The 24452-nt window shown below is 37.4% G+C and overlaps 3 protein-coding genes across 4 annotated transcripts; all 3 read right to left on the reverse strand.

Moving 5' to 3' along the window:
• Positions 1-1732: 1732 nt before the first annotated feature.
• On the reverse strand, positions 1733-3535 carry LOC120473569 (uncharacterized). Its single transcript, XM_039663477.2, has 3 exons — positions 2997-3535; positions 2378-2522; positions 1733-2244 (listed from the first exon to the last, which is right to left on the reverse strand). Exons 1-3 carry the CDS (start codon positions 3397-3399, stop codon positions 1878-1880), a joined length of 915 nt encoding a protein of 304 aa, XP_039519411.2. The 5' UTR covers positions 3400-3535; the 3' UTR covers positions 1733-1877.
• A 1144-nt stretch (positions 3536-4679) lies between these two features.
• hps4 (HPS4 biogenesis of lysosomal organelles complex 3 subunit 2) lies at positions 4680-21187 on the reverse strand. 2 transcript variants are annotated; one of them, XM_039663469.2, is made up of 13 exons: positions 21015-21187; positions 19820-19861; positions 17861-17951; positions 16788-16931; positions 16538-16645; positions 13443-13559; positions 11885-11979; positions 8091-8163; positions 7875-8008; positions 6629-7406; positions 5676-5802; positions 5398-5509; positions 4680-5211 (listed from the first exon to the last, which is right to left on the reverse strand). In XM_039663469.2, exons 2-13 carry the CDS (start codon positions 19852-19854, stop codon positions 5040-5042), a joined length of 1986 nt encoding a protein of 661 aa, XP_039519403.2. In that variant the 5' UTR covers positions 19855-19861; positions 21015-21187; the 3' UTR covers positions 4680-5039. The 2 variants fall into 2 exon arrangements, 1 of the variants encoding a protein (XP_039519403.2); XR_016146483.1 differs by lacking the exon at positions 4680-5211 and having other exon boundaries at positions 6618-7406.
• Positions 21188-21607: 420 nt separating this feature from the next.
• Positions 21608-24336, reverse strand: cox6a1 (cytochrome c oxidase subunit 6A1). Its single transcript, XM_039663454.2, has 3 exons — positions 24178-24336; positions 23715-23854; positions 21608-21968 (listed from the first exon to the last, which is right to left on the reverse strand). The coding sequence occupies exons 1-3, from the start codon at positions 24275-24277 to the stop codon at positions 21879-21881; spliced, it is 330 nt and encodes a 109-aa protein (XP_039519388.2). The 5' UTR covers positions 24278-24336; the 3' UTR covers positions 21608-21878.
• Between the last annotated feature and the right edge of the window lie 116 nt (positions 24337-24452).

Raw genomic sequence — 24452 nt, forward strand, 5'->3', positions numbered from 1 at the left:
TATATATATTTGAAAATGACATTAAAACTTGGAAACTTATTAGTTATTTAATACAATTATTGGAGCATCCTAGATGTAGGTGTCTAGGTGTCTTTGTTTGCGCAGTAATTTCAATTTTGATATTTTTAGGTCAAACCGTTCTTGTCTGTCAGTCATATAATGCAGGTCTATGGTCACCACCTCAAAGAGCATGCACAGAGAAGTCCAAATTAAACATGATTTAATGACTCGTAAATGTAAGTACACATTGATGGCCTAAGACATGAAACGAGCGGTTTGTGTGAGAAAACGAACAGTATTTATATCGTTTTTACCTCTTGTAAACACAGCCACAAAGCGCCCACGCCCTCAGATCACTTGGACGTGGTTACACAAAAGGTGAAAACAATCTAAATACTGTTTGTTTTCTTTCACAAAGCGCTCGTTTCGTGTCTTAGGCCATCAGTGAGTCCTTACATTTATGAGTAATTAAATCATGTTTAATTTGGACTTCTCTGTGCATGCTCTTTGAGGTGGTGACCATAGACCTGCATTATATGACTGAATGACACGAACGGTTTGACCTAAAAATATCAAAATTAAAATTACTGCGGAAACAAAGACACCTACATCTTGGATGCCCTTGGGGTAAGCTTAAACATACCAAAAATTAATTTCTAAGTGAACTATCCATACATTATATTATACACATTTATAAAACTGTTCACCCTTTAGTTTTTTTTTTTTTAAATTGAGTGTATAGTTCAACTTTTTACAAACAACTTTTAACAACTTTTTTGTTAACTTATACAAAGTTATTGTCACTGTTTTCAGAACAATGCTAGTGACTCATATACAAATGTGTAGTATAGTAGCATGCACTACAATACCTGCACTGTACAACTGGAAAATGGAGTAAAATATATTCAAGCAAACAAGAGAAACATCAACTCAAGTCTTTAACTCACATAATTAAAGCTTAAATATTCCCTGCGATAAACTACGACAGTTTGAGGTCGGTTAGATTTTAACTGTTAATGAAAGAAGTCTCACCAAGGCTTAATTTATTTGATTAAAATGACATTAAAAACAGTTATATTATGTAATATTATTACAATTTTAAATACCTGTTTTCTATTGTAATATATTTTCAAATGTACTTGATTCCTGAATCCTGTGATGCAAAGATGAATTTTCAGCATCTTTACTCCAGTCCTCAGTTTTACATAAACCGCCGCAAGCATTTCAATGGTAGTGTATTTCCTAACATGTGTAAACAGGAATTGGTAAATTGTGTGCATTTCATGACCTGGTGTTTATATTTGAGTAGTTAACACACTAATCAAAATTACAATATAAAACATTTTTTTTTCTCTTGAATTCTCATTCAAACCTGAAAACGACCAAGTTCTGTACACGAGTGTGATCCTTTTTGTATTTAAATTTGACTGTTTTTAAAATCCAATCCTTTTCAACACCTTGTTTGAGACAAAACAACACACAATACAACTCAAACAAAGTTTTTATATATAGAACTGTAATTATACACTATTTACATTTATCTCACAAATAACACCCATAATTTAATAAATTCAATTTACATGCTGAAGTGCATAGTTTTCAATATAACATAGGCCACTCGGAATTACAGTAAGCTCTCTGGAGCTGAAGCCCCACTGTCACAGAACAATGGGAATCATTAGCAATTCTTCAAAAAATACAACCATCCAGGGAACATTCACACCAGGTGTTAGTGGACTGAATGGACGGAGACTTTATGGCCACAAAGAACTTGTGATGGGGGAGCGCTAGGGATTGACAGTCTTTGGTTGCACACAGAAGCAATTTCTAAATGTATTTGCTAAAATCACTGTTCAGTACGGTTTGCGAACGTCTTGCTATCTGTACGTCAGAGCGATGAAGGGTGCATGTTCTAGATGCACACCGTAATTTTGACAGGGCTGTGCGATATTGTCCACTGAGCTGCAGTGTAAAGCCAGTCCCAGCTCTAAAGAGGGCTGCAGGGGGGCGGCACCCTCCCTGCCCTCATTTACCTCCCCCCACACTACAGGCACTGTGACTTGAAGGGATGGGGGTCTTTGCTTTCGGACAACGGCCCCTGGTCTGGGCAAGCCCCTCACCCGATGCATTTCCATCAGGCTCGGGCCTCTGCTGGATCCTCCGATCGCCCGCTGCAGAGCCTGGAAGAGGGCGAGAAGATCTACTCTCAGCTCCACGACACCATCTCGAAACCAGACACTGTACCTGCAGAGAGGACAAAATTGGGATGATTTCTATTTACATTTTTTTTTATTATTATTTTATTTAGTAATTTCTTCAGAGAATAGTGTTACATTAACAACATTCTCACTTCATCTATCAAGTTCCTCTGCCTCACCTTGTAGGGAAGCCTCGTTTCTCCAGTGAGGGGAGCACAGGTTGGATGTTGAGGTGTTTGGGGTTTGAAAAGTGAAAATGAACTTCCGCTTTCTCCAATGAGGCCGACAGCACATCTTCGCCAAGCAGAAACTCGATGTTGGAGTCTTGACAAGTCAGAAAGAGACACTTCATGTTAATGGACAGTGCTGTCATGCAGTATATAAAATATAAGGATTATTGTACCTACAAATTATGTATTAGCCTGTTGAAAAGACAAGGCTGGTTTTGTGCTGGTCTAGTTTGGTGGTCTTTCATTATATTTCAAGAGAATTTCAAGGTGCCTGTTGCTCAATTAAAATACAAGTTATAATGCAATATTTTTTTGTCAAAACTGCCTCTTTGCGCTCCTGTTGCTATCTTTTTTTGACTAAATTTGAATAACGCTGCTTCATTTTAAACCCTACCTTTTGTAAAACTTCATTCTAAACCTAATTTAGATGTTTTGAGACCTAATTACCATCAAAAATGTAGCTGGTGAAGCTGTATCTAATCGAGGAATGATTACGTGAGTAACATCACGGCCTTAAGCCTAGTGGAGACACCAGCATCTAATGTTCGAACTAACGTAGGCTACTTACCTCCAATTTTTCCGCCTTGTATTCCCTTGACACTTCCACAGTGGTACCCCACTTGACAACACCGATACACCCGTCTAACGAATCTGAAGAGGGCTTGTTCTGGAAAAACAGCACGACGTGGACCATCGCTCATCGTCGATAATATCTTCAGACGGTACATCTGGCCCCAGTCCCCAAGCGGACTGGTGCTCTCCGTCCACGGTGCGCTCAGGAGCGCGCACTGGTCGTGCTCGGATCCCGGTTCGCGACGGCTCCGTCGGTGGACGTGTCCAATACGGATTTTACGCTCTCCTTGAAACGATGTCACCTTGCGAAGCTGTGAACGAAACGACCGGCACTGTACTCCTATAGTAATAGCCATGAAAGCAAGGACCAGCAGTGAAAACCGCGTGCGCGTGACCATGGCTATCTCAAATATCTACAAGTTTTGCTCTCCGATGATGCTCGTCTTCTGCTCTACACGATACGACTAAAGAGGGTGAATGACAATAAGCTCAGCTTGTTCTGTGGAATTTGAATTTTGGCTTCTTCTGACTCTCCTCCCCCTGGTTTTGTTTGGGACCTTTAAGCAGCCATTCGCACCCCCATCGACCTTTTAAACGTGTCTGCATAATGAGGCGCCTAGAGCCCTGCCAGTTCAGTCTATTCTTATTCTCACTCCTAATGACCATCATTACAGAGCATCTGCACCATCACCAACGAGCTGCTCATTTGCAAGAGAAACAACTTTGGACCGAGGGAAGCATAAAACTTTCCCCAAAGTGCACTACCCTGACAATGGCTCCACAACCGACACAGAGAGGTAATCTGGAGCTCTCCTGGATGCTACATAGAAACCATTCATCTGGATGCACATACACTGGCCCTAAGTAGTATTTGGACACTTAAGCTACACTTTGTAATTCACAATAGCCTACTAATGTATGAATTTCATTGCACAGATAACAAACAATCAAATCAAATTGCCTTTCTCCGAATTAACTTCACATTTGAAGTTACTTTTAACCAAGTACAGTTCACTGAATGTATAAACTCAGTTCTCAAGTTCACACAGGTCAGGTGTTTGCCAGTAGTTCATCTCAACAATCCAGTAACATTCGGCACCCAAAAAGCATCTACGTGTAGAACAACATATGTATTTTTTTTTTTTTATCATTTTAAACTATTTTTTTGTGAAATATTTTTGCCTTAAAAGTGTTTGCAAATACTTGTAAAGCAACTCCTAGGTTAAACTACAGTATTTATTTGATTTAATATAGTAAAAACAGTACTATTGTGACATTTTATTTTCTTTTTATCATTTCTATTTTTAAAGTGTCATTTATCTCTAATTTTTTCCATCATTACGCCAGTCTTCTGTGTCACACGATCCTTCAGAAATCATTCTAATATGCCGATATGCTGCTCAAGACACATTACTTATTATCATCAATATTAAAGTTGTGCTGCTTAATAATATTTTTATGGAAAAATTGGTAATATGGTAAGGTTCTTTTCTCAATAAAAAGTATTTCTTAGAAATAGTAAGCTTTTATAATATTGTCCTTACAGTCACGATTGACTAATTTAATGTGTCCTTGTTGAATAAAAGTAAAAAAAAAAAAAAAAAGTATTACGTTTAAACAGTTGTATAAACATATTTTTGCAATATATCTCAACCATCCCGACAATCTCAAACAAGTGTAGCCTACTAAAGGACGTTTATTCACACTCAAGCATAATTGGCTTCCATTTAAAAAGGTGAAAGTTTTGACAACTATACACATTATAACACTGAATGGTCCCACATTTAAAACCGGACTTAGTTCTCAAAACAGCAAAGGGTTACAGCAGAACCAGCCTCTCAGGAGGGAGACACTTTCTCTATATTTTTGTATTTTACACTTTCATCCTCTACTTTTTCTAATGAAATGAACAAACAGCAGCCTATTATATAAAAAGCATTCATTACATTCTGAGCAGTATAAGAGAGACACACTGTATATAGTATAAACATGGTGGAAATCTATGAAATAATAAAAGAGGAGCTCAAATCCAACAAATTTAAAGCAAGTTAACCCCATGTTTAAGGAGGCGCTGACGGGCTTTTCTGGGTAGTGAGAAGGCACTATCCTGAGGATCAGGACTTCCAGAGTTTCTGACAGGTGTTCCCTGCTGGAGAAAATACGTCTCCTGGGCAGTGTTACGGGTGCCATACACTGCCGCGCCAGCGTTCCTGTAATTCAGGACACAAACACTGTTTACATAGCTGAAATGTGTGTAAAACCATTTTTAACACTCACGTTTGAACCTCGAGCATACAGTGATGATTACATACACATAATTATTCAGAGAAACTTTTTCAAAACACACATTGTATGACAGAAATGACTAAAACAGGCTTTCAAACACACACTCTAACCTGACAATGGCCTCCTGTAGTGTGTCTAAGTGTGAGAACTGTGAATGGAGCAGCGCAGTGGCCCTCACAAAGGCACGATCCTGGGGTCCAGCAGAGCGCCCACATACATTAGCTACAGAACAATATAAAAGTCACTTTGTATTTTATGTTTCTTCCTGAAATAGTTCAACATTTAGACTGAGTTGACGAAGATTCTCAGTAAGTTTGACACAATTCAATTAGGATTCTGTTTTTTTTTTTTTGTGTGGATGTTTACATATGTACGAGATAGGACTTACTAGTGAGTGTGTTTTGAATGCAGTCATAGTGGGCAAAGGTATAAGGCCCAGGTAGGCCGGGGGTCCCTGGTGAGATGTTCCTCAAGTGAGCCTCAAGCCCATTCAGTGATGCCAAGCTGCTGTGATGCTGCAATAACAATAGACAACACTTTAATAATGGAAAAATACAGCTATACACATTGAAATGTTTGGGGTCAGTAACATTATTTTAATATTTTTGAGTCTCATGCATTGCTCACCAAGGCTGCACTTATTTGAACATCCGTATTATGTTTATTTAGGCATTCATGTGATGTAATAATGCAATAAAATTTGCAAGTTAATGTCTTAAGACATTTTTTAAAAATTGTAATGTTATACCAAAAGTGAGTGATACCAGAATTTCTTGAGTTATACTCTCCCATGATTAAAACGTTTAAGGTTGGTGAGATAAAAAAATAAAAAAAAATAAAAGTTTTCTCTTATGCTCAACCAAGGCTGCATTTATTTGATGAAAAATACATTAAAATAAGTGATGTTGTGAGATATTATTGCAATTTAAACTGGCTGTTTTGTATTTTAATCTATTTTAAAATGGAATTTATTCCTGTGATCAAGGCTGAATTTTCAGTATCATTACTTCAGTGTCACATGATCCTTCAGAATTCATTCTAATATGCTGATTTACTGCTCAGAAGCCATTTTTATTACCAATGTTTTTATAGATTTTTTAAAGATTATTTTATGAATAGAAAGTTCAAAAGAACAGCATTTATTTAAAAATTGATTTTTAAATTTTTTAATGGATTTTTATGGGAAATTTCATCACCAAAAAAAAAAAAATATATATATATATATATATATATATATATATAGAGAGAGAGAGAGAGAGAGAGAGATAGGGGGTTCACATTCAGCACAATTCATTACATTAATATGTAGAAAATACAAGTAGACACACACACGCTTCTCACCACTTCATCTCTGGCCGTAGGGTCTGTGTTGAACTCGGGCTCCACCAGCAGGGCCAGGACCAGCCCATTGACTCTATGCTGGTATAATACTGAGGGCACTAGAGAGCTGTCTACTAGTGGTTCATGTGGTGGAGGTGCATTTGTGGGCTCAAATTTCTCCTTGAGTCTTCCTTCGACTTGCTTGCTCTTTGTTCTGGTCTCTTCCTCTGTTTCTCCATGGAATTCGCCATTCTTATTGGTCACATGATTATTACCGTACAATTTATCGTCTTCACTTTGACTGTGGTTTTCATGGTCAGAAGCGTCCAAGTGATTCTCAAGACAGTTTGACTGCTGATACCCATTAGTGAGGGCATTTACTTCACTCTGAATGTCCTGATCTGAATCTAAACCTTTGCTTCTAGTTTCTGACCCAGAGTTTGCATCAATATCCTTCTTTGCGTTCAGGCCTGTCAGACTTCCTGTTAAAATGTGTTCTTTTACTGCAGACAAGTTATTTCCATTAAATACGTTGTGGTCATGTGACTCAGGAGTGAAATACTCTGATTGGTTCATGAGACTGGAGTGAAGGGGAGTGTTAACCCGTGAGGAAGAGGAGCTGAAACACGCTTCATCGGAGAGGGAGGAGCGAGGAGACGACGGCATCGTCTGATAGGATGTTGGGGGACATTGTGTGAGGTCTAAGCTTGAGTCAGTATCTGTGGTTAGGGTGTCGGATAAAGTGCGAGACAACAGGCGGGACTTGATGGGTTGGAAGGGAGGTTGACTGCAGTGAGACCTAAGAATGAGAGTATATAAAAATCAGCACTCTCGCAAAAACTCCCATTATAATCACTAAAGTGGTCTAAATCAGCCAGTGAAAGCTTGGTAACTAATCTGAATGCCTCTGATTGGCCATTGCTGTTGCATTCATAAGCTCAACAGTAACATGTGTTTGTATTGGTTATAATGGTCAACGCTGCAAAATAACATTGAAAACTAAATCTGATGCTACGTGATAAAATCTAAATGTAATGCCGCAATCAACACTTTTTTAAAATTAATTTTTACTTTAATTCCAACAGCCGTAATATACTTGGGTTCATTGTGCAGGAATTTTTTTTACACCCTTATCCTGAATTTGGGGGGCATTTTTCTTCATTTCTGTGTTTTTTTGCCACAAGCCCACAATAATTTCCTACCCTGGTGTATGGAAAATGTATAGAAAATGTAAGAATATAGTTATGAATACTTTTGGGAGTTGTACCTGCATGCTCTATCCACTGGGGGGCGGCGGAGCATGTGCAGTTCAGTGGGTGTCAGGAACACCTGTGTGGTGACTGTGAACGAGGGCGGTGAACCCACAGAAGAACTCATGCCATTGGCCGTCACCCGGTAATCCTTTATTGAGATATAAGGAGAAACACAACGATATAAGATGGTGCATATGCAATATCAGGAATCACTATGAACTCGATTCTACCTGGCTGTAAGTTTGCGTCTCGTACACCATCACCTTCACTGTCAGCGCAGGAGGCATCTGAGTACTCACCACCCTGTACAACACAGACAGACATATCACTCTGTTGGTGTGTTTTCACACTTGATTGCTCTGTTGTTCACTGTTGGTGCAGTTCATTGTTGTTATCAGAAATAGGGGTATCACAATTTACCAGTAGACTTGTATGATTAACTGGTAGAGAGTTTGGACTATCGTCTATATCGTGGTTGCGCTCACGTGACGTTGCTGTCACGAAAGCTTATCATTTGCATGCTTGTTTTTAAAAGCAAGTGATTTCAAACCATTGAAGCACAACAAGCAGCTAATAAAAACGAATTTCCTTAAATGCGCAGATTTCTGAACTCGTGAAGCCGCTCATAGAGCGTGTTAGTACTGAACGGAGTTCTTTTTGCTTCCAAATTGGGCTTGAACGGTTAAATACACACTTGTGTGTCAAAATGCACGTCTTTGCAAGTTTCCTTTCAAACAGTCATTTATGCATGTGTAACAGTACCGTGCATTCGGTCTTAAAGTGACAGAAGCCTAATAAATGTACTTCCTTCTGCTGTCGATAGCCGCTTTCCGACCAAGTAGTAGCACGCAAGCACGTCGACGGTCTTTATAGCGTCATCACTAGACGTAGCGTTCCTAGACGTGTTCCTGGTTCCTGTTCTGCCTTGCCGGGACCTTAATAGGGACTTTAAGCAACAGCTGCTGATAAAACGGCGACGGCAGCCGGAAATAAACAGTTAACTGCCGTAGCTAAAGAGCGCAAACGGAGAACGAACGGCGACGTTTAAAGATTATGCTTGAGTTCTGTACAGAGAAACACAGAAGACGACGGCTCCAGCGTAATATGATATTAAGTAACTTAATATGATGGAAGAAGATAAAAGAGCAGAGCGCAGGAGGCAAACAAAACGACGGGTAAGTTTAGCTATTAGCAATCAGCTGATTGAATGCGTTACGTTTGTCTTAATCCTCGTTGTAATGTTTAGCAAAAACACAGCGTAATGGCAGACAGCGCGCTACAAATTCTGTGTTGAAAGTGGGCTTATAAGTTGAACCAATCAACGTAGACCTAGGGAAAGGGAACTAAAAAAGTCTTCGCTCTAGACTAGGTACTGAAAGAGTTATAGGAACTACAGTCTGAGGAACTAAAAAATCCCCAATTTAGTCCGAGAAAAAAAGGGTTATAGGAACGTTAGGTTGTAGGAACTGCAAAAGTCCCTCTGGTCAGAAAGCGGCTAGTGCCATTAAAAGGATAGTTCACTTTGAAATAAATTTTTTATATGTTTTAGCTTACCTCAAGGGCATCCAAGATGTATATCGTTGTATATCGATTTATCCAAGATGTATATCGATTTATATCGTTTTACCTCTTGTAATCATAGCCATGACAAAATGATCTGACGGCACGGGCGCTTAGGTCTGTGCATGCGCAGGAAGTGATCGCTTGCGCGCCTATGTCACTCTTTGTTTATACAGAGATTTAGAAAGTTTTACCTTTCACTAAACATATTTAGATATAAGGGAAACCACAATGGAAGACGATTTCGGTGTATCTAAATATGTTTAGTAAAAGGTAAAACTTCCGAAATCTCTGTGTAAATATTGAGTGACGTCACACGCAAGCGATCACGTCCGGCGTAACATTGAACTGATTCAGTTCGGTTCAGTTGGACATTGAACAACTGATTTAGATCACTTGGATTACACGAGGTACACGGTTTGTGTTTTTTCTCACACAAACCGCTCGTTTCGTGTCTTAGGCCATCAATGTGTACTTACATTTACGAGTCATTAAATCATGTTTAATTTGGACTTCTCTGTGCATGCTTTTTGGTGGACCCCCTTTGCCTCCAGTGTATGACTGATAGACAACAACGGTTTGACTGAAAAATGTCAAAATTGAAAATACTGTGGAAACAAAGACACCTACATCTTGGATGCCCTTGAGGTAAGCTAAAACATGTCAAACATTAATTTCAAAGTGAACTATCCCTTTAACACCACACTTAACTACTCTATTGTATTTTTTTTGTCCTAATTGTAATTAGTTTTTTTTTTGTGATAATATAATGTGATATACTATATTGTGAACTCATTATGTGATGTAAGATTTTGGTCATATCGCCCACCCCTTGGTGCGCACCAAGCAAGTGGACCGAGACCCACATATTCAGGGGGCCTTAATCTGCTTCTAAATAAACTGTGGTGCGGTTTGATTGAAATATGAACGCAACATGGAAAAAAGACATCTAAACGAATCAAAAACAGGACATAATGTGACAAGATGTAACCCTAAAAAGGACAGAATGCTCAAGTATATCTGGTTCTTCTCATTCTAGGAGTTACAGTATGTTACCCATTGCAGTTTAGTGCGGATATCGGAACCGTCGTCTCCTTGCAGCAGATCTTGGAGTAGAGAGTACAGAGTAACTTCTGCCACTGCTTTGACTATACACACTTTATAAGCTCTTTGAGAGTTCTCAGCTGGTAAAAATACCATCATATGTACGCACATGCAACCAGTAGCGGTTCTAGGCACGGGCGAACCGGGCAGTCGCCCGGGGCGGCATTTCTTCATGTCACATGGGGGGCGGCACGAGCAGTTAAAAAAATCCTCTGTGCCGCGAAGTTTTTCTATTTTTTATCATTTCGATTCAATTATTGGCAATGGCGCCCTGCTTGCTGAGAAGGTGCCGTGCGCAGAAGCGATGTCAAGGGGATCTCCTGATTAGTTCACGTATCGCGTCTTTTGCGCGCTCAAGGTCATTATTTCAAATCCTCTATGTTTCAAATTGGCGCACGGGAAGCGCGCTCATAAACTTTTCAGCACGTGCACCCAAACACTTGGGTGTTTTTCTCTTCTCCGTAAATAAATATTTTAGCAGAGCTACAGCAAGCGTTTTTCTGTGGTGGAAATACATTAGCTACTAAAACTCCTTTGTCGTTGTGGAGAGCGCAGTGTAATGAGTGCATGCTTCTATAGCAACGACAGCCATGGGAAAATCTGTACGAATTTTACTATTAATAATAAAAGATAAGCTACTGTGCACTATAAATTTCAGGAATGTATCTTTATTGACTCATTCTTTTTATAGAGATAATTTCAATGCTGAAATATGAGGTTTATCTTTATATAAAAACCTTTTTTGTGTGTTAACCTTTTTTAAGTTTAGTAGGTAAGATGAAAGACACTCCTTTAAAACAAATCTTTAATGTTATTAACTTGGTGAATTGATTTAACTGTGTATTAGGCTTTTTGAACAAGATTCTGTGTATGTGATCATTTTGGTCACCATATTATCTAATACTTTTCTTAATGATCAACTAAAATCAACTTTAATTATGATTCTTTACAGTAGCCTAATATGCATTTTTTTTTTTTATGGGGGGCGCTCGAAGGGGGTCTCGCCCTGGGTGTAATTCAAAGTAGAACCGCCACTGCATGCAACATGTGGGTTTATTCCAACACGCGTGGTTTTTGATGTTCGGTTAGTTTTGTCACATATATATGTATACATAAAAGCTGTTTTTTTGTTTTGAATTATTAGGTTCAGTGTTAAAAATGTAAGCGAATCAGGACTAAATGTGTCATTTTCTTTTTTGGTCTGGATGAAACGAACCAAGAGAACTGAACTACAAGTGTGAACACACCCTTATTTGCGTTAGCCAGTTACAGATGCAAAGATCGATATATTTTTAATAAACATAGATTAAATCTGTTTAATCTATGTTTAGACAAAATCTGTTCAGCGGTGAAAGCTCACCTGCCCCTGTAGAGGATACAACCAGCCAGCACCAGAGGACATCGCTGACAAGCCTGTAGAATGAGGGCAGCCTTCAGCAACAGCAGAGGATCAATCTAATGCAGGGGTGAGAATACAAACACATATGAGAGCGCACCAGTACACACAGACAGTCACTCACAAGAACGCAGATTATTACTACTTTTTAGTGCAGTCAAATCATGTTCTTTGCACTAAATTTTAAACATACCGAATTATTTCTGTAATTATTTGTCTTTTTTTTCCGGCCTATCAACTTAGTAGCTGTTTTTATATTTATTGGTTCTAATTGATATATTACTTATAATTTTATTTGTACAGCACTTTAGTCAATGTAAGCCGAAATAATTTAAAGTAGAGTTTAATGTATCTTATGAATGTGTATCTCCATATTTACTTGGAAAATACTTATTTTATAGATTTTTTTTATACTTATTTTATAGATTTTTTTTATATTTAATTGATTTTAATGTGTAATATTGGCTGCTCCTGAAATGGGTCAAGAATGTGCATTCATTGCATGCCATGGAGGGATCAAGAACATACGCTGAGCGTCAAAAATGAAAAAGTTGGGAAGTTGAAAGTTTGTCCTTTTGGTACTTGGTGTTGAACTGAATGGAAGAAGCAAACTGTCTGCTTAAACAAACAAATATAGCCATTACGAATAATGCACAGAGGTTTCAGTCGCCAGTGAAGAAACCATGATGAGCCAAAGAAAGAGAACAAAGAGGGCTGTTTTTTTACTATTCACTGAAGAAAAGTTAGTTTAGAATCAGTTGGGAAAGCGCATGATATTCTAGGGAAGTGAGATTGCTTTATAACGCAGTGACTAGTTTAGAGCACTGATACCCAGTAGTGAAATAATCTTAAAGCAAACAGTACGGGTATAGGAGCGCTTCCTGGATTTCAAAGTTTGGTTAAAATAGAGGTGCTCTTTGGATGGGAAACTGAATATGACGAAAAAGCAAGAGGACTCCAAGGCACTCTCAAGTAGAAAAGTTAAAAAGCCTTTATTACTATGGCTTGGTCAAATCAACCATCTAAAAAACTCCAACGCGTTTCGGCTACATGCCTTCTTCTGGGAGTTAAAAAAAGCCGAAACGCGTTGGAGTTTTTTAGATGGTTGATTTCTACTTGAGAGTGCCTTGGAGTCCTCTTGCTTTTTAGTGAAATAATCTTGTATGTTTACCAGCCACTGCTTTCTCAGATGTGCTTGAGTTGGATTCATGTTTCATTGAGGAAATGCAATGCAGTGATCCGAATATCTCTTCTTCTATCTCTGAAAATGTTCATATTTTTTCAATCTTTCCGCAGACACTTATTTTAAGTGGCGTTCAGTAAACTAGGCGACTACAGCACATTAAAAAAAAACATAAATAACTGGAAACTACAAGCTCAGTGCAACTATTCCATTCCCGGAGCGCTTAATTCACAGCTTGCTGTTGCAGTACTGACTGAATGACTCGTGTTCAACTTTAAATGTTTTGTGGGAAGCGTGTTTTGTGGGACGCTTAACATAATGAGAAGAGCGGGTTCTTACGTGTGTGGAGTCAATCGTCCTCAGGCAGCTGAAGATGTTGTGCAGCTCAGTGGAGCCGCCCTGCAGGTGACAGAGATATTTTGCCCATCGTAGAGCCAACTCTTCCTGACTGTACAACTGCCAGGCAAAACACAACACATGTGGAATTATGTTTTCATTTATGACAAAACAAATATGTACGTTCAAAAGTTGGTAAGATTTCTTTTTGCTAACCAAGGCTGCGTTGTTTAATCAAATATACAGGGAAAAACTGCCAGTGTTACAATTTTAAATAACTGTTTTTCTATTCTACTATATTTTATAATGTAATTTATTCCTGTGATAAAAAGTTCAGTCTTCAGTTCATTTCATGATCCTTCAGAAATCATTTTTTTAATATTCTGATTTACAGCTAAAGAAACTATTATGCAGGGTTCTCAAGTCTCACGCATTGGCCGTGAGACACACGCATTTCGACCGGTTCACACGCTCACACGCCACACTGTGTATTTCTCACGCTGAAAAGGCAATGCCAACCAAGTTGTCCCAGCTGAAAGCTTTCTAACGTTGTATACGAGGCGCAGGAAAGTGAAGTTTCCTGCCGCCAGCGCGTATCTCCGCCAGATTGCGTTCGTTACTGGGCAACATATGCGCGCTGCGTGCACCACTGATCTATACATGACATGTCATTCAGTAGCGCGAACACACGGAAATGGACGGAACATCCACGGCCACCGTACGTTTGTTACTAGGTAACCAACAACATCGCGCGAACACATGTGTCGTGATGGAGAAGAAGGTAAGTTGGAAGAAGCTCGTCTAACATTTTTAGGCTAGAGCATTTAATATATAGCCCATCGTACATTATTATTGATGCAGTCAAAAACTCAAAACTACAACTACTTTTTGCAACCAGGCTCAGTTTGGCTATCTTACGTTATCTGAAACTAAGAGAAATGTTAGTGGGTATGGAAAGGAATGAAGATTTACTCATTTTATTTTAAATTATATTATACTGTAATATTAATAGTCTTTCTAGTTACATTAAGGATGTATTACAGCAGATTGCTCTGGGTAATATTTAATCATTGTCATAATGTTGCATTTGTATTTTTCAAAGATGTCAGGAAAAAAGCAGAAAGATATTTTGTCATTTTGGGCACCAAAGGGTAAGCCCCCTAAAAAGGTTGCCAGATTATAGGAGGAGACAGTGGAAGAGGTGGTGCACTCTAATCTGTCCATTTGTTCTCAATGTCCCACCACACAATAAATCATTCGTCTAGATAGAAGACGCATTCAAAAATCAAAATGCAATTTTTAAAGATTTGTTTAAAACTGTTTGGAGCAATTTGTTATATTTTTGGTTAGCTATATTTGTAATACTGCATTAAACAGTATTTTTGATGCGATGAATTGCTCTGTCATTTATCAGATTTACTAATTGTTATAATTTCAATTTGTTCTGGTTAATTATGAACAATGGGTAAAATTGGGGGCGGGGGATGGGTGGGGCGGGGCTTCATTATGGCTCCTCCCCTAACCGCGTGTGATCTCACTCCAAGCTTTTGCTCAAACTTGAGAACCCTGTATTATGAGAATATCTGTGCTGCTTAATATGGAAACCATGATTCCGTTTTTTAAGATTACTTGAATAGAAAGTTTAAAAGAACATTTATTTGAAATAGAAATATTTACCGTCATATTTCATTTTAATGTCATTTTAATGTATCCTTGCTGATTTAAGGTATGAATGACCCCAAGGTATATGCTAAACAAATATATACATTTTAAAGAGCCCATTTGATTTTTTTTAATTGACCTTTTCCTTTAGAGAATAATGTATCTGTGAGTGCATGTATAAGATCTATTTGTAAGCTCATAGTCTCCCACGAAGGGATTTATTCGATCTATCAGAGAACACTGTTTCAGACCTACCTAAAACGCCTCGATCGAAGTCCAGATATTACTTCCACAAACATCTACATCACAATTTTGTGAAGACGCTGTGTGTTTAAAGGAGTAGTTCACTTTTAAAAAACTTTTGCTGATAATTTACTCACCCCCATGTCATCCAAGATATGCATGTCTTTCTTTCTTCAGTCGAAAAGAAATTAAGGTTTTTGATGAAAACATTCCAGGATTTTTCTCCATATAATGGACTTCAATGGGAACCAAACGGTTCAAGGACCAAATGAGAGTTTCAGTGCAGCTTCAAAGGGCTTTAAACTACACCAGACGATGAATAAGGGTCTTATCTTGGACCCTTTGAGTCATGACTCGAAAAAAGATTTGTTCATTTTGATGAACGAGTTTGAACAGGAGAGTCACGAACGCTAGCTCGTCACAGAACAGAGCAAGGCGAGCATTTGTGCTTATAAAACTTAAACTTTTCTATTTTTTTTTTTAAATGAGTGATCGTTTCGCTAGATAAGACCCTTATTCATCGTCTGGTGTCGTTTAAAGCTCTTTGAAGCTGCACTGAAACTCTCGTTTGGACCTTGAACTGTTTGGTTCCAATTTAAGTCCATTATATGGAGAAAATCCTGGAATGTTTTCATCAAAAACCGACTGAAGAAAGAAAGACATGAACATATTGGATGACATGGGGGTGAGTAAATTATCAGCAAAAGTTTTTTTTAAAGTGAACTACTCCTTTAACACTGCGAAAGATTCATTCTTACAAAGTTAGGTCAAATCGATCTCCTTGATAATTTTCAGAATCTAACTTGGGTTCAAACTGATATAGAAAATCTGACAACATCAATAGCAGTTTGCATTTACAATTGCTTTTGAAGCCTCGGAAGCTGAAACTCGCTTTTATGGTAACTGGTATTGCGTTTCCGATACGCACTTGAGGTTTTTAGCCAATAACAAAGCACTGGGTCAGCTGGCCAATCAGAGCATTTATAGGGGCTTTATAGAAACTGGAATTTAATCTGAGCATTTCAGACAGACTGGGAATTGGGGTGCTGCAATAATGTAGAGTATGTGAAAAAGAATGCGTTTCTTCAATATTAAAGCATGTTCATCTTTTCTAGTACACCAAATAATAAACATCCTATGTCCTCTTTAAATCATAATCCGTGAAGAGAATACTGTAGGCTGTGAGGATGCACCTGGTAGCTTTGACGCACTGGTCCGTTGTAGAAACAGAAGAGGGCGATCAGCTGATCTAGAAAGTCACACACGCTCACATCGGGAATGTCTACCACACAGCTTAATGCCTGGAAACCAGAGAAAGATCCCATTCAGTTGTAAAACCAAAATAACAAAAAAAGCACACAAGTCAGTCAAACCAAGACTCTGTTATGAAGTAGCAAGCACCAAAGCGCCATGTCATTACACAAAGCTACAATTTTCTCTTACCCAAATAAAGTTATCCTTCATGCGGACTGCATACTTGCTTTTGCGCAGGCGGAGCAGACGTACGGGAGATGAGGACAGTTCAGACACACAACGACACACACCGGCCAGCTGTCCACAAAGCAGCTCTTGTTGGTCTATTGGTGTCTGTAACAGCACACACACACACACACTGTCATTCATTCACTGCCTCGATAGCAGAAAGTATTATAAAAGTTGTCTTCTCATTATTCATTGTATCTCCCAACTTTTTCTTTTTTTTTATCTGTTACATTTTCCTTTCTAAAAAAGCCTACTGCTTATACGTTCAGAAGGACCCCCAGGTTTGTGCAATTTCACACACAAACCAGACACTACATATGCCTATCACTGAAACTGAGCCCCACACAACATTTGATCACTGGATTTACATAAAACATTTGACTTTTACGAAGAGTTTTCTTAACATTGCACATCAAGTCATGATGAACACACTAATCATTTGAATTATTACTCCATTTAATCATGTATTACTATCTCTGAAAGGCTTTTGTCTTTCAAACACATTAAAATGAACTAACTCGCATTATTTCAAATTTACATGCAATGCAGTGATTCCCAAACTTTTTTGTCACCTGAACCTCTTTGACCTAATATATTTACTTGAAGGCCCTGAGATAATAAAATTAAGACAATCATAATAATAAAAATAAATAAAATTAAGTTAATGGTTCTTTGATGTCAATTAATGTTCATATGACATACAGGTAAACAAATACAATATATATTTGATATTTTTTAGTAGGCGTTTTATTTTGATTGTTTTTATTTCAAAAAAAAAATAACCCTGACGTAATATTTAATGCTCTTTGTGTTTTTTAAAATTTTTTCTTTCTCTTTGAATTCTAATATAAATATGGTACAAGATTATTCTGTTCAAATCAATGAGATAAACAAGTAATCTAAACAAAAGTAATCTAAAAGTAATCCACAAGTAGTCAGATTACCTTAAATGTGTATTGTAATAGATTATGTTACAGACTAAAATATTTGTCACGTAATTTAGAATCAATAACCGATTACAATTTATGGCTTACATCCTCAGGATAGAAGTAGTATATCCCATCTCTAGTCAGGTCACCCTCCTCTTGCACTTTTGAACTATCATACAGGAAGAAGAAACCGCATCTAGAAAAAATAACCAAAAATGCATGGTAAAGTTAGCCTTTAAACCAAACTTCTTGCCTTCCAGTATTACTGACAAACTTCAAGAAATTGATGCCGAACTGTTTTCCATTCATTTAAAGGATGATAATATCACCAAGCACATATAATACACTAGACTAGTGTTGTCACGGTACCAAAATTTCAGTATTCGGTACCAATACCAGTAAAAATTCACGGTTCTCGGTACCAATTTCGGTACCAAAGCTTAGTTTAAATTTACATATATTTAAGTGTTTATCACGGTTACAAGTATGGAAACTGTACATTTGCATTATAAACACTTTAGAAAAAAATGAGATAAAATGACCTAAAATAAAAAATAGTATACACTAACACATTTTTAAAGTTGTTTGTAAAGTTCTAATCCGTTAACATTTATTTAATGCACAATGAATGAAGTGAACAAACATGAACAATCAAGTGTTTCTATTAAATAACATTTACAAACATTAATTAATGTTGTAAAAATATATTGTTCACTCAATGTGTTGATGTGAAGTAGCTAATGTTGATAAATGGTATCTTATTGTAGCATTACCAAACTATAGGCTACAGGAGAAAAAACATGTTTTATTTGATTTGACTGTACTTTTATTTAATCTAAAACTCCATTCATATTTAATTTTGAAAGGGCTTTTTAAAACTGCTGAGTTATAAAGGCAAGAATACGCCTAGAACTGGCACTGACATTAAATGACATAAATAGGGATGCATCGATACTAATACCAGTACTCTGGTGTCGGTTGGATACTACTGTGCTCATGTACTCGTAAAACTACCCCGAAAGCACTTTAGAGGCCGTTCACATATCGCGCATGTTTTTTATTATTATATTTTTGCGCGTGCTTTATTCTTTCCAAAGCGCTTGCTCTCACGCGGCGTCTGTCGTTGCTATGCAACGAGTTTTTATTATGAGCGTGCTTGCCTCGCGTCTATATTTGAAATTGCGAATTTGCATGTAATCTGCCTCTTATAGCAACGTGACATTAGCCTAATCCAAAATATTTCCACATGTGGCTCTTTCCTCTTTTCGTGTCAACAAGTGGATTCAGAGAGAGAGAGAGAGAGAGCCATATCAGCGTAATGAAGAGGACGCGACTGTGCACCTTTCAGACAGCGCGTCTAGAACTGGATTAACCTGGTATTCGGTAGGCCTACCTAGAAAAGCTGGTACCGTAACATTTTTTTTTTTTAGTACCGACTTGGTACCGAAGTACCGAGTTTTTTGACAACACTACACTAGACAATAAACTCTCTGTTCTCAATGACTTTCTTTGAATGGGTCAGATTGTAAAGAATGCATTTCTAATGAAAGCGTAGAGCAGTTGTGTTTAATATACGGACACAAAATATCATCATGTTTAAAGAAAGCCTGTACCAAAAAAAAATGTACACAATAATAAACAATGTTAGGAAAAGTTACTTTGTATGGAAAGTAATGCATTATGTTACTTTTGCATTACTTTTTCTTTCCTGGCTAAGGTTTAGGCTACTCTCTTCCAGCCAGGCCTTGCAGGTATTTTGTTTTACAGAAAAGTTTTCTTTTTGTTATTGTTGTTGCAAGTGAACGCAGCAATGCATTCAACAGTATAGCCTATACAAAACCTTAATTTAATATATATATATATATATATATATACACACAAGCAATTAAATTAAACGTTACTGAAAAGTAACATGGATTCATTTTTTACTAAAGTAGCTCAAATATGAATGTGTAAATTTAAAGAAATGTGTTACATGTTACATCAAAAAGTAATTGATTACATAATGCATTGTGCATTACTTATTATCCCCAACTCTGCTCATAAACAGAATATTATTCTCACCGTCTGGAATCGGTCAAAGCAGCAGTCTCAGCCATTGGTGATCTGTTGAGAGAGCAGCAATCTGGTTAACTTTCCCACATCACAAACCATGATTAACTATGTTTGTAAGGGAGAATCTATGGGGAAAGTAATATGCATGGAAAAACTAAAGAATGGCATCATGGTGAGATATCTATTAATTGGAGGATCTGTACTACTACTTGAGTACTAGCTACTACTAAATAAATGCTTCAACTTTAAAATGTTCTTTACACTTTTTTAATGCAAACATTAGGCCTAAGTTTGTTACTCCCTACAATTCTGCTTATATCTCCAAAGTACAAGGTATACTTTTACAGGTCATTAGAGCAAGGTGTTTAAAGGGATAGTACACCCAGAAATGAAAATTCTGCCATAATTTACTCACCCTCATGTTGAGCCAAACTTACATAAATTTCTTTCCTCTGCTAAACACAAAAGAAGATATATTCTTTTGAAGAATATGGGCAACCTAACAGGCCCAAGGCCCCATTGACATCCGTAGTAGGTGGGGGGGAGGGGTTAATACTACATCATCAACTGTTTTGATATCATTTAACATCATTTAAATAACTTCTTTTGTGTTAGGAATACATAAGAAATTCATACAGGTTGGGAACAACTTGAGGGTGAGTAAATGATGGAGAGATGAGAGCTTCCATTTTTAGGTGAACTATCCCTTTAATTAGACAGCTTTCACTTTAACCAAGGCTTATTTCTTCTAATGCCTTACAATGTTTGCGTTCAATGTAGAAACTACTTTTTAACTTTAATATTAACTGGAAATACTGTATTTCCAGCTAATATTAAAGTTAAAAATTCTAATATTAGTTTAATATTAGCAAATAACGCATTTATTGCTGTGTCAAAACAAAAGTAACAATATATTGGAATATTTAAAGTAAATAACCTTTAAATACTTCTGTACAATTAAACTTGGAAAATTTTTACTTACACAAGTATTTTTTTATTATTGTAAATTATGTGGATAATGATCATAAGGTTTTGCAGTAGTGGTGTTCAGTACTGCTTATTATCCGTTTTGATGGGAAAATGCATTTTAGTCATTTTTATCATAATGTGTGTTGCATACGTGCAGACTGAACACGCAAATGAGACGACAAACAAATCGGTCCTTCATTGTCCAAAGAACCGAAACTCAAGTATTTTGACTCACCATCGGCGGGTTGAATGAACAGCTGATAAACTTCATTCATGTCAATAAACTTTAGCTGCGTTGCTCAATCCCACTCGCGCTCCCTTAATGACTCATTTTCGTTTAAAAACTACGGGAAAAAACTCACGACAAACCGAACATCAGTCAAATATTCCTTATAAATAGGAAATACGATCTCTTGTTTCATAAATCCATAATTTCGAATTTGTGTAGGAATGTGTGTCACAAGAGTCAAGTCATGTGAGAGTGTCTTGACAGTATGGCAAGCCTGGAGGGACAAACTTTCTCCACTTTAGCGTTTCTGGGGGAGGCATCATGCACGTTTTACAGATTTTAAAGTCAAATGTTCTGTAAATACACCCTAAACAAACTTTTAAAAATATCTTTCTTTAACCGTTTCCTAAACTCCCCGGTTTCACAGACTAAAATGCATTCTTACTGAATAGATCTTATATCTTAAATGTCAGTGTCACTGTTTGGACTCTCAAGATGCACAGCATTAATGTTTTTCTCCTACAGCATGTTAATAAAAGCTACTGAAATGTCCTAATGAAAACTTCAACCACTTCCTTCAAAAATGAGACTTCAGACAGTTTATCATTTTAATTAATATATTTTTATTTTTTCAGTTTAAGCAGACAAAGTGATGCAATGGTCAATTGAGTGAATGTAACTGCTTTCATACGGTGCTTCCACTAGGTGTGGAAAGCACAGAGGTAAGATCAACAAACTGGAAAGACGTCATGTAAACTGAAAGAAACTGAGGAGTGGTCCAGGCCTGGGCAGATGTCCAGGGATGAGAGAGGGGGTAGAGAGGGCCCTCTGGTCCCTGTAGGAGAGTACTGGGAGAGCTTCTAACACCCTTCACTCATCGTGATGCTCGTAGCCGTCAGGGAGGGCGTTGACGTGGGGGTTGTGAAATAGCGACTTGTTGCCGTCACCCCATGGGAAACGCTAATGCAAATGAGAAAAGAGAGGCATAGATGTGAAGTGTATTGCTTGAATAACAAAATTATCAAATGTATAAATAATTACACAAATGTGTTCACAAGTCACCATGTGGCATTTTTCATTTAGTCAAATGTTTAAGTGAAAATAATATATTGGTAAATGATTTTTTACCACACAATTAGCTTTTCCTGTACTATGACTATACAACAAGTATAGTAAAATTAAATTGTAAATATAAAAAGAAAATGCATTAATATAGCATGATTAGTCATTAATAGGCTGCATTCTCGATTCAAATACCCACGCAATCTAATTCCAAAATGACAACGATTCGGCTCCGTCTACTAAACCTTTGACAAGAATAATTACAGCGAGACACTGAGATCTGCATTGGCGCTGGCGTTGAACACGAGAGCGGAACAGCTACACAAACAGTCTTTTTTTTTTTAAATCCTTACAAGCCTTTTAACTAGGGATGTTAACGATTAATCGACGATCGATAAATTGTCGATGATACATTTAATTTGATAATTTGTGAATTATTTGGGTTTAGATGCCATGTCGCTAGTTCCAGGAAGAGCGTGTCCACCACAACATTAGTCATTCTGAATGGCATGCAACTTTGTTTAAATTCACTTGTGCATTCACGTCATTTTGAGCAGATATAATTTTGTAATACTTTTATTTTGTATACATCTGATTAATATCAAATAGCATGCGTTTCTTTGAGTTAAATAAATGCTAACAAGTGCTCAACGATTCATTCAGCACACGCCCCTCAAGCAGAATGCACGACTAATAATAACGATGGTTAATTTGGGACTGTCATACATAACATGAGAACACTATTTTATTATATGGTTGTGAATTCATTGGGTTTAGTTGCCATTTTCAGTGTGGCATTGGTGACGCTTTGTATTTGTTGTTATACAATCACATCAAAACATTTTACAATCCTTCTAACCCTATATTTAGATTAAAAACCATTCTTATTAATTTGGTGAGAAACAGCTTTTTGAGCAGCTTTTGCAGACCCTGTAATGCTGTTTGCCATTAATGCTGACGATTAATCGATTTTTAAAATTTGAAAATTGACATCCCTACCTTTAACCATATTCATGCAGAAATGTTAACCTTATTACTACATCCCAAACCCTGGTTATAATTGAAGCTCTGTTTATATGAAGTAATATAGATCAATGGCTGAAAAGTATAGTTATATTTTTAGCTATTTTGTAGTCCTCCTAACAGGAACAGATCAGCATTACTCTTCACTGGTATATGCATTGCATATGGTTATGGTGTGTGATCTCACAGCCTCATTCCTGGAGGCCCTCTAAGGTCTCATGCACAGAGCTCCAATGTCAGGATAAACCAGCAACTCACATTTACTAGAGAAATCAAATCATGTTTCTTGACTTTCAAACATGATGCATAGCTTTAGCTGAAAAATACCTTATATTTCATGGTTTGCCTGTTCTTGGAGATATTTGCACGACCCATTGATCTTGAATGACATTGATTTTCATGACCAACAACAATGTGTTCATATTAATGTATAATTGATAACCAGCCAAATTTAAAATATGGTATTTGCAATTCTTTCAAACAAAACTGTCTCAAAAGTGCATGACCTGACTTCACTAAACTTCTGTAGTCTATTTTCATATAAAGCAGCATGAAAATGCATAATCTCACAACAAACAAACTTTAAAGGAGTTTTTTATTGTGAAAAGTGAGTGTGTTCACCTTGCTGCGGATGCGCAGGTGGGTGTAGGGAACGAACTCCGGCTGTTCATGTTCGTGTTGGGACCTGAGGTACATGTTCAACATGCACACCGCGACTCCGGGCAGAGCCACCACAAACGTCAGGATTTTCCAGGTCTTGGCTATATGAACATATGAGAAATAAGACATTTTCTGTTTGACACGTTTTAGACATTATCATATTAACACATCAACCGGTTGACAGCCTAGTCGTTTAGTTCAGATAACTATGTAGTTATTAAGACATAATTATCCAATTTATCGTAAACTCACTACACAAAAGACTAAACTAAATGCTAAAGTTACTCAACCATCTTTGTCAACCACAGAACAACATTAAACGGCCATTCGTGTCACATTCGCAAGGTCAAGTTACGGCTGTTCTTAACAGTTGGTGTTTTTTTATTACAGCATCTGATTTAAACTGATTAGAGTTGTAACTAACCTGCTTGTTCGCTGTGACCTGCTACAGCCGAGAGCTGACGGCTTTGGGTCAGCGAGGCTGACTTGAGGAGCTTCTGGGATAAACGTCCGATCGCGGCCATTTTCGCGGAGACTGGAACAGTGATGGCGGAAGAAGAGCATTAATGCCGCTGCAGGTGCTGGAGATTGACGCGCCCGCCATCTAGTGACAGGGAGGTCCAAAAAAGTCTTTCATTCCAAAATATAAAGGAGTTGTTCACTTAAAAAAAAAAAAAAAAAAACGTTTGCTGATTTACT

Source organism: Pimephales promelas, chromosome 14, assembly GCF_988280905.1.
Source record: "Pimephales promelas chromosome 14, fPimPro1.hap1.1, whole genome shotgun sequence".
NCBI lineage: Eukaryota > Metazoa > Chordata > Actinopteri > Cypriniformes > Leuciscidae > Pimephales > Pimephales promelas.

What these genes read in the sequence shown, in the direction of transcription:
- LOC120473569 (XM_039663477.2), bottom strand. Translation starts at nt 3,399, where the DNA reads ATGGTCACGCGCACGCGGTTTTCACTGCTGGTCCTTGCTTTCATGGCT. An exon ending in ACAAGGCGGAAAAATTGGAG is followed by an intron (nt 2,523 to 2,996) that starts GTAAGTAGCCTA and finishes TGACTTGTCAAG; the next exon opens with ACTCCAACATCGAGTTTCTG. An exon ending in AAACGAGGCTTCCCTACAAG is followed by an intron (nt 2,245 to 2,377) that starts GTGAGGCAGAGG and finishes TCCTCTCTGCAG; the next exon opens with GTACAGTGTCTGGTTTCGAG.
- hps4 (XM_039663469.2), bottom strand. Translation starts at nt 19,854, where the DNA reads ATGGCTGAGACTGCTGCTTTGACCGATTCCAGACG. An exon ending in ACTACTTCTATCCTGAGGAT is followed by an intron (nt 16,932 to 17,860) that starts GTAAGCCATAAA and finishes GTGCTGTTACAG; the next exon opens with ACACCAATAGACCAACAAGA. An exon ending in CATTCAAAACACACTCACTA is followed by an intron (nt 5,510 to 5,675) that starts GTAAGTCCTATC and finishes ATTGTTCTGTAG; the next exon opens with CTAATGTATGTGGGCGCTCT.
- cox6a1 (XM_039663454.2), bottom strand. Translation starts at nt 24,277, where the DNA reads ATGGCCGCGATCGGACGTTTATCCCAGAAGCTCCTCAAGTCAGCCTCG. An exon ending in AGGTCACAGCGAACAAGCAG is followed by an intron (nt 23,855 to 24,177) that starts GTTAGTTACAAC and finishes ATGTTCATATAG; the next exon opens with CCAAGACCTGGAAAATCCTG. An exon ending in ACCTGCGCATCCGCAGCAAG is followed by an intron (nt 21,969 to 23,714) that starts GTGAACACACTC and finishes CATTTGCATTAG; the next exon opens with CGTTTCCCATGGGGTGACGG.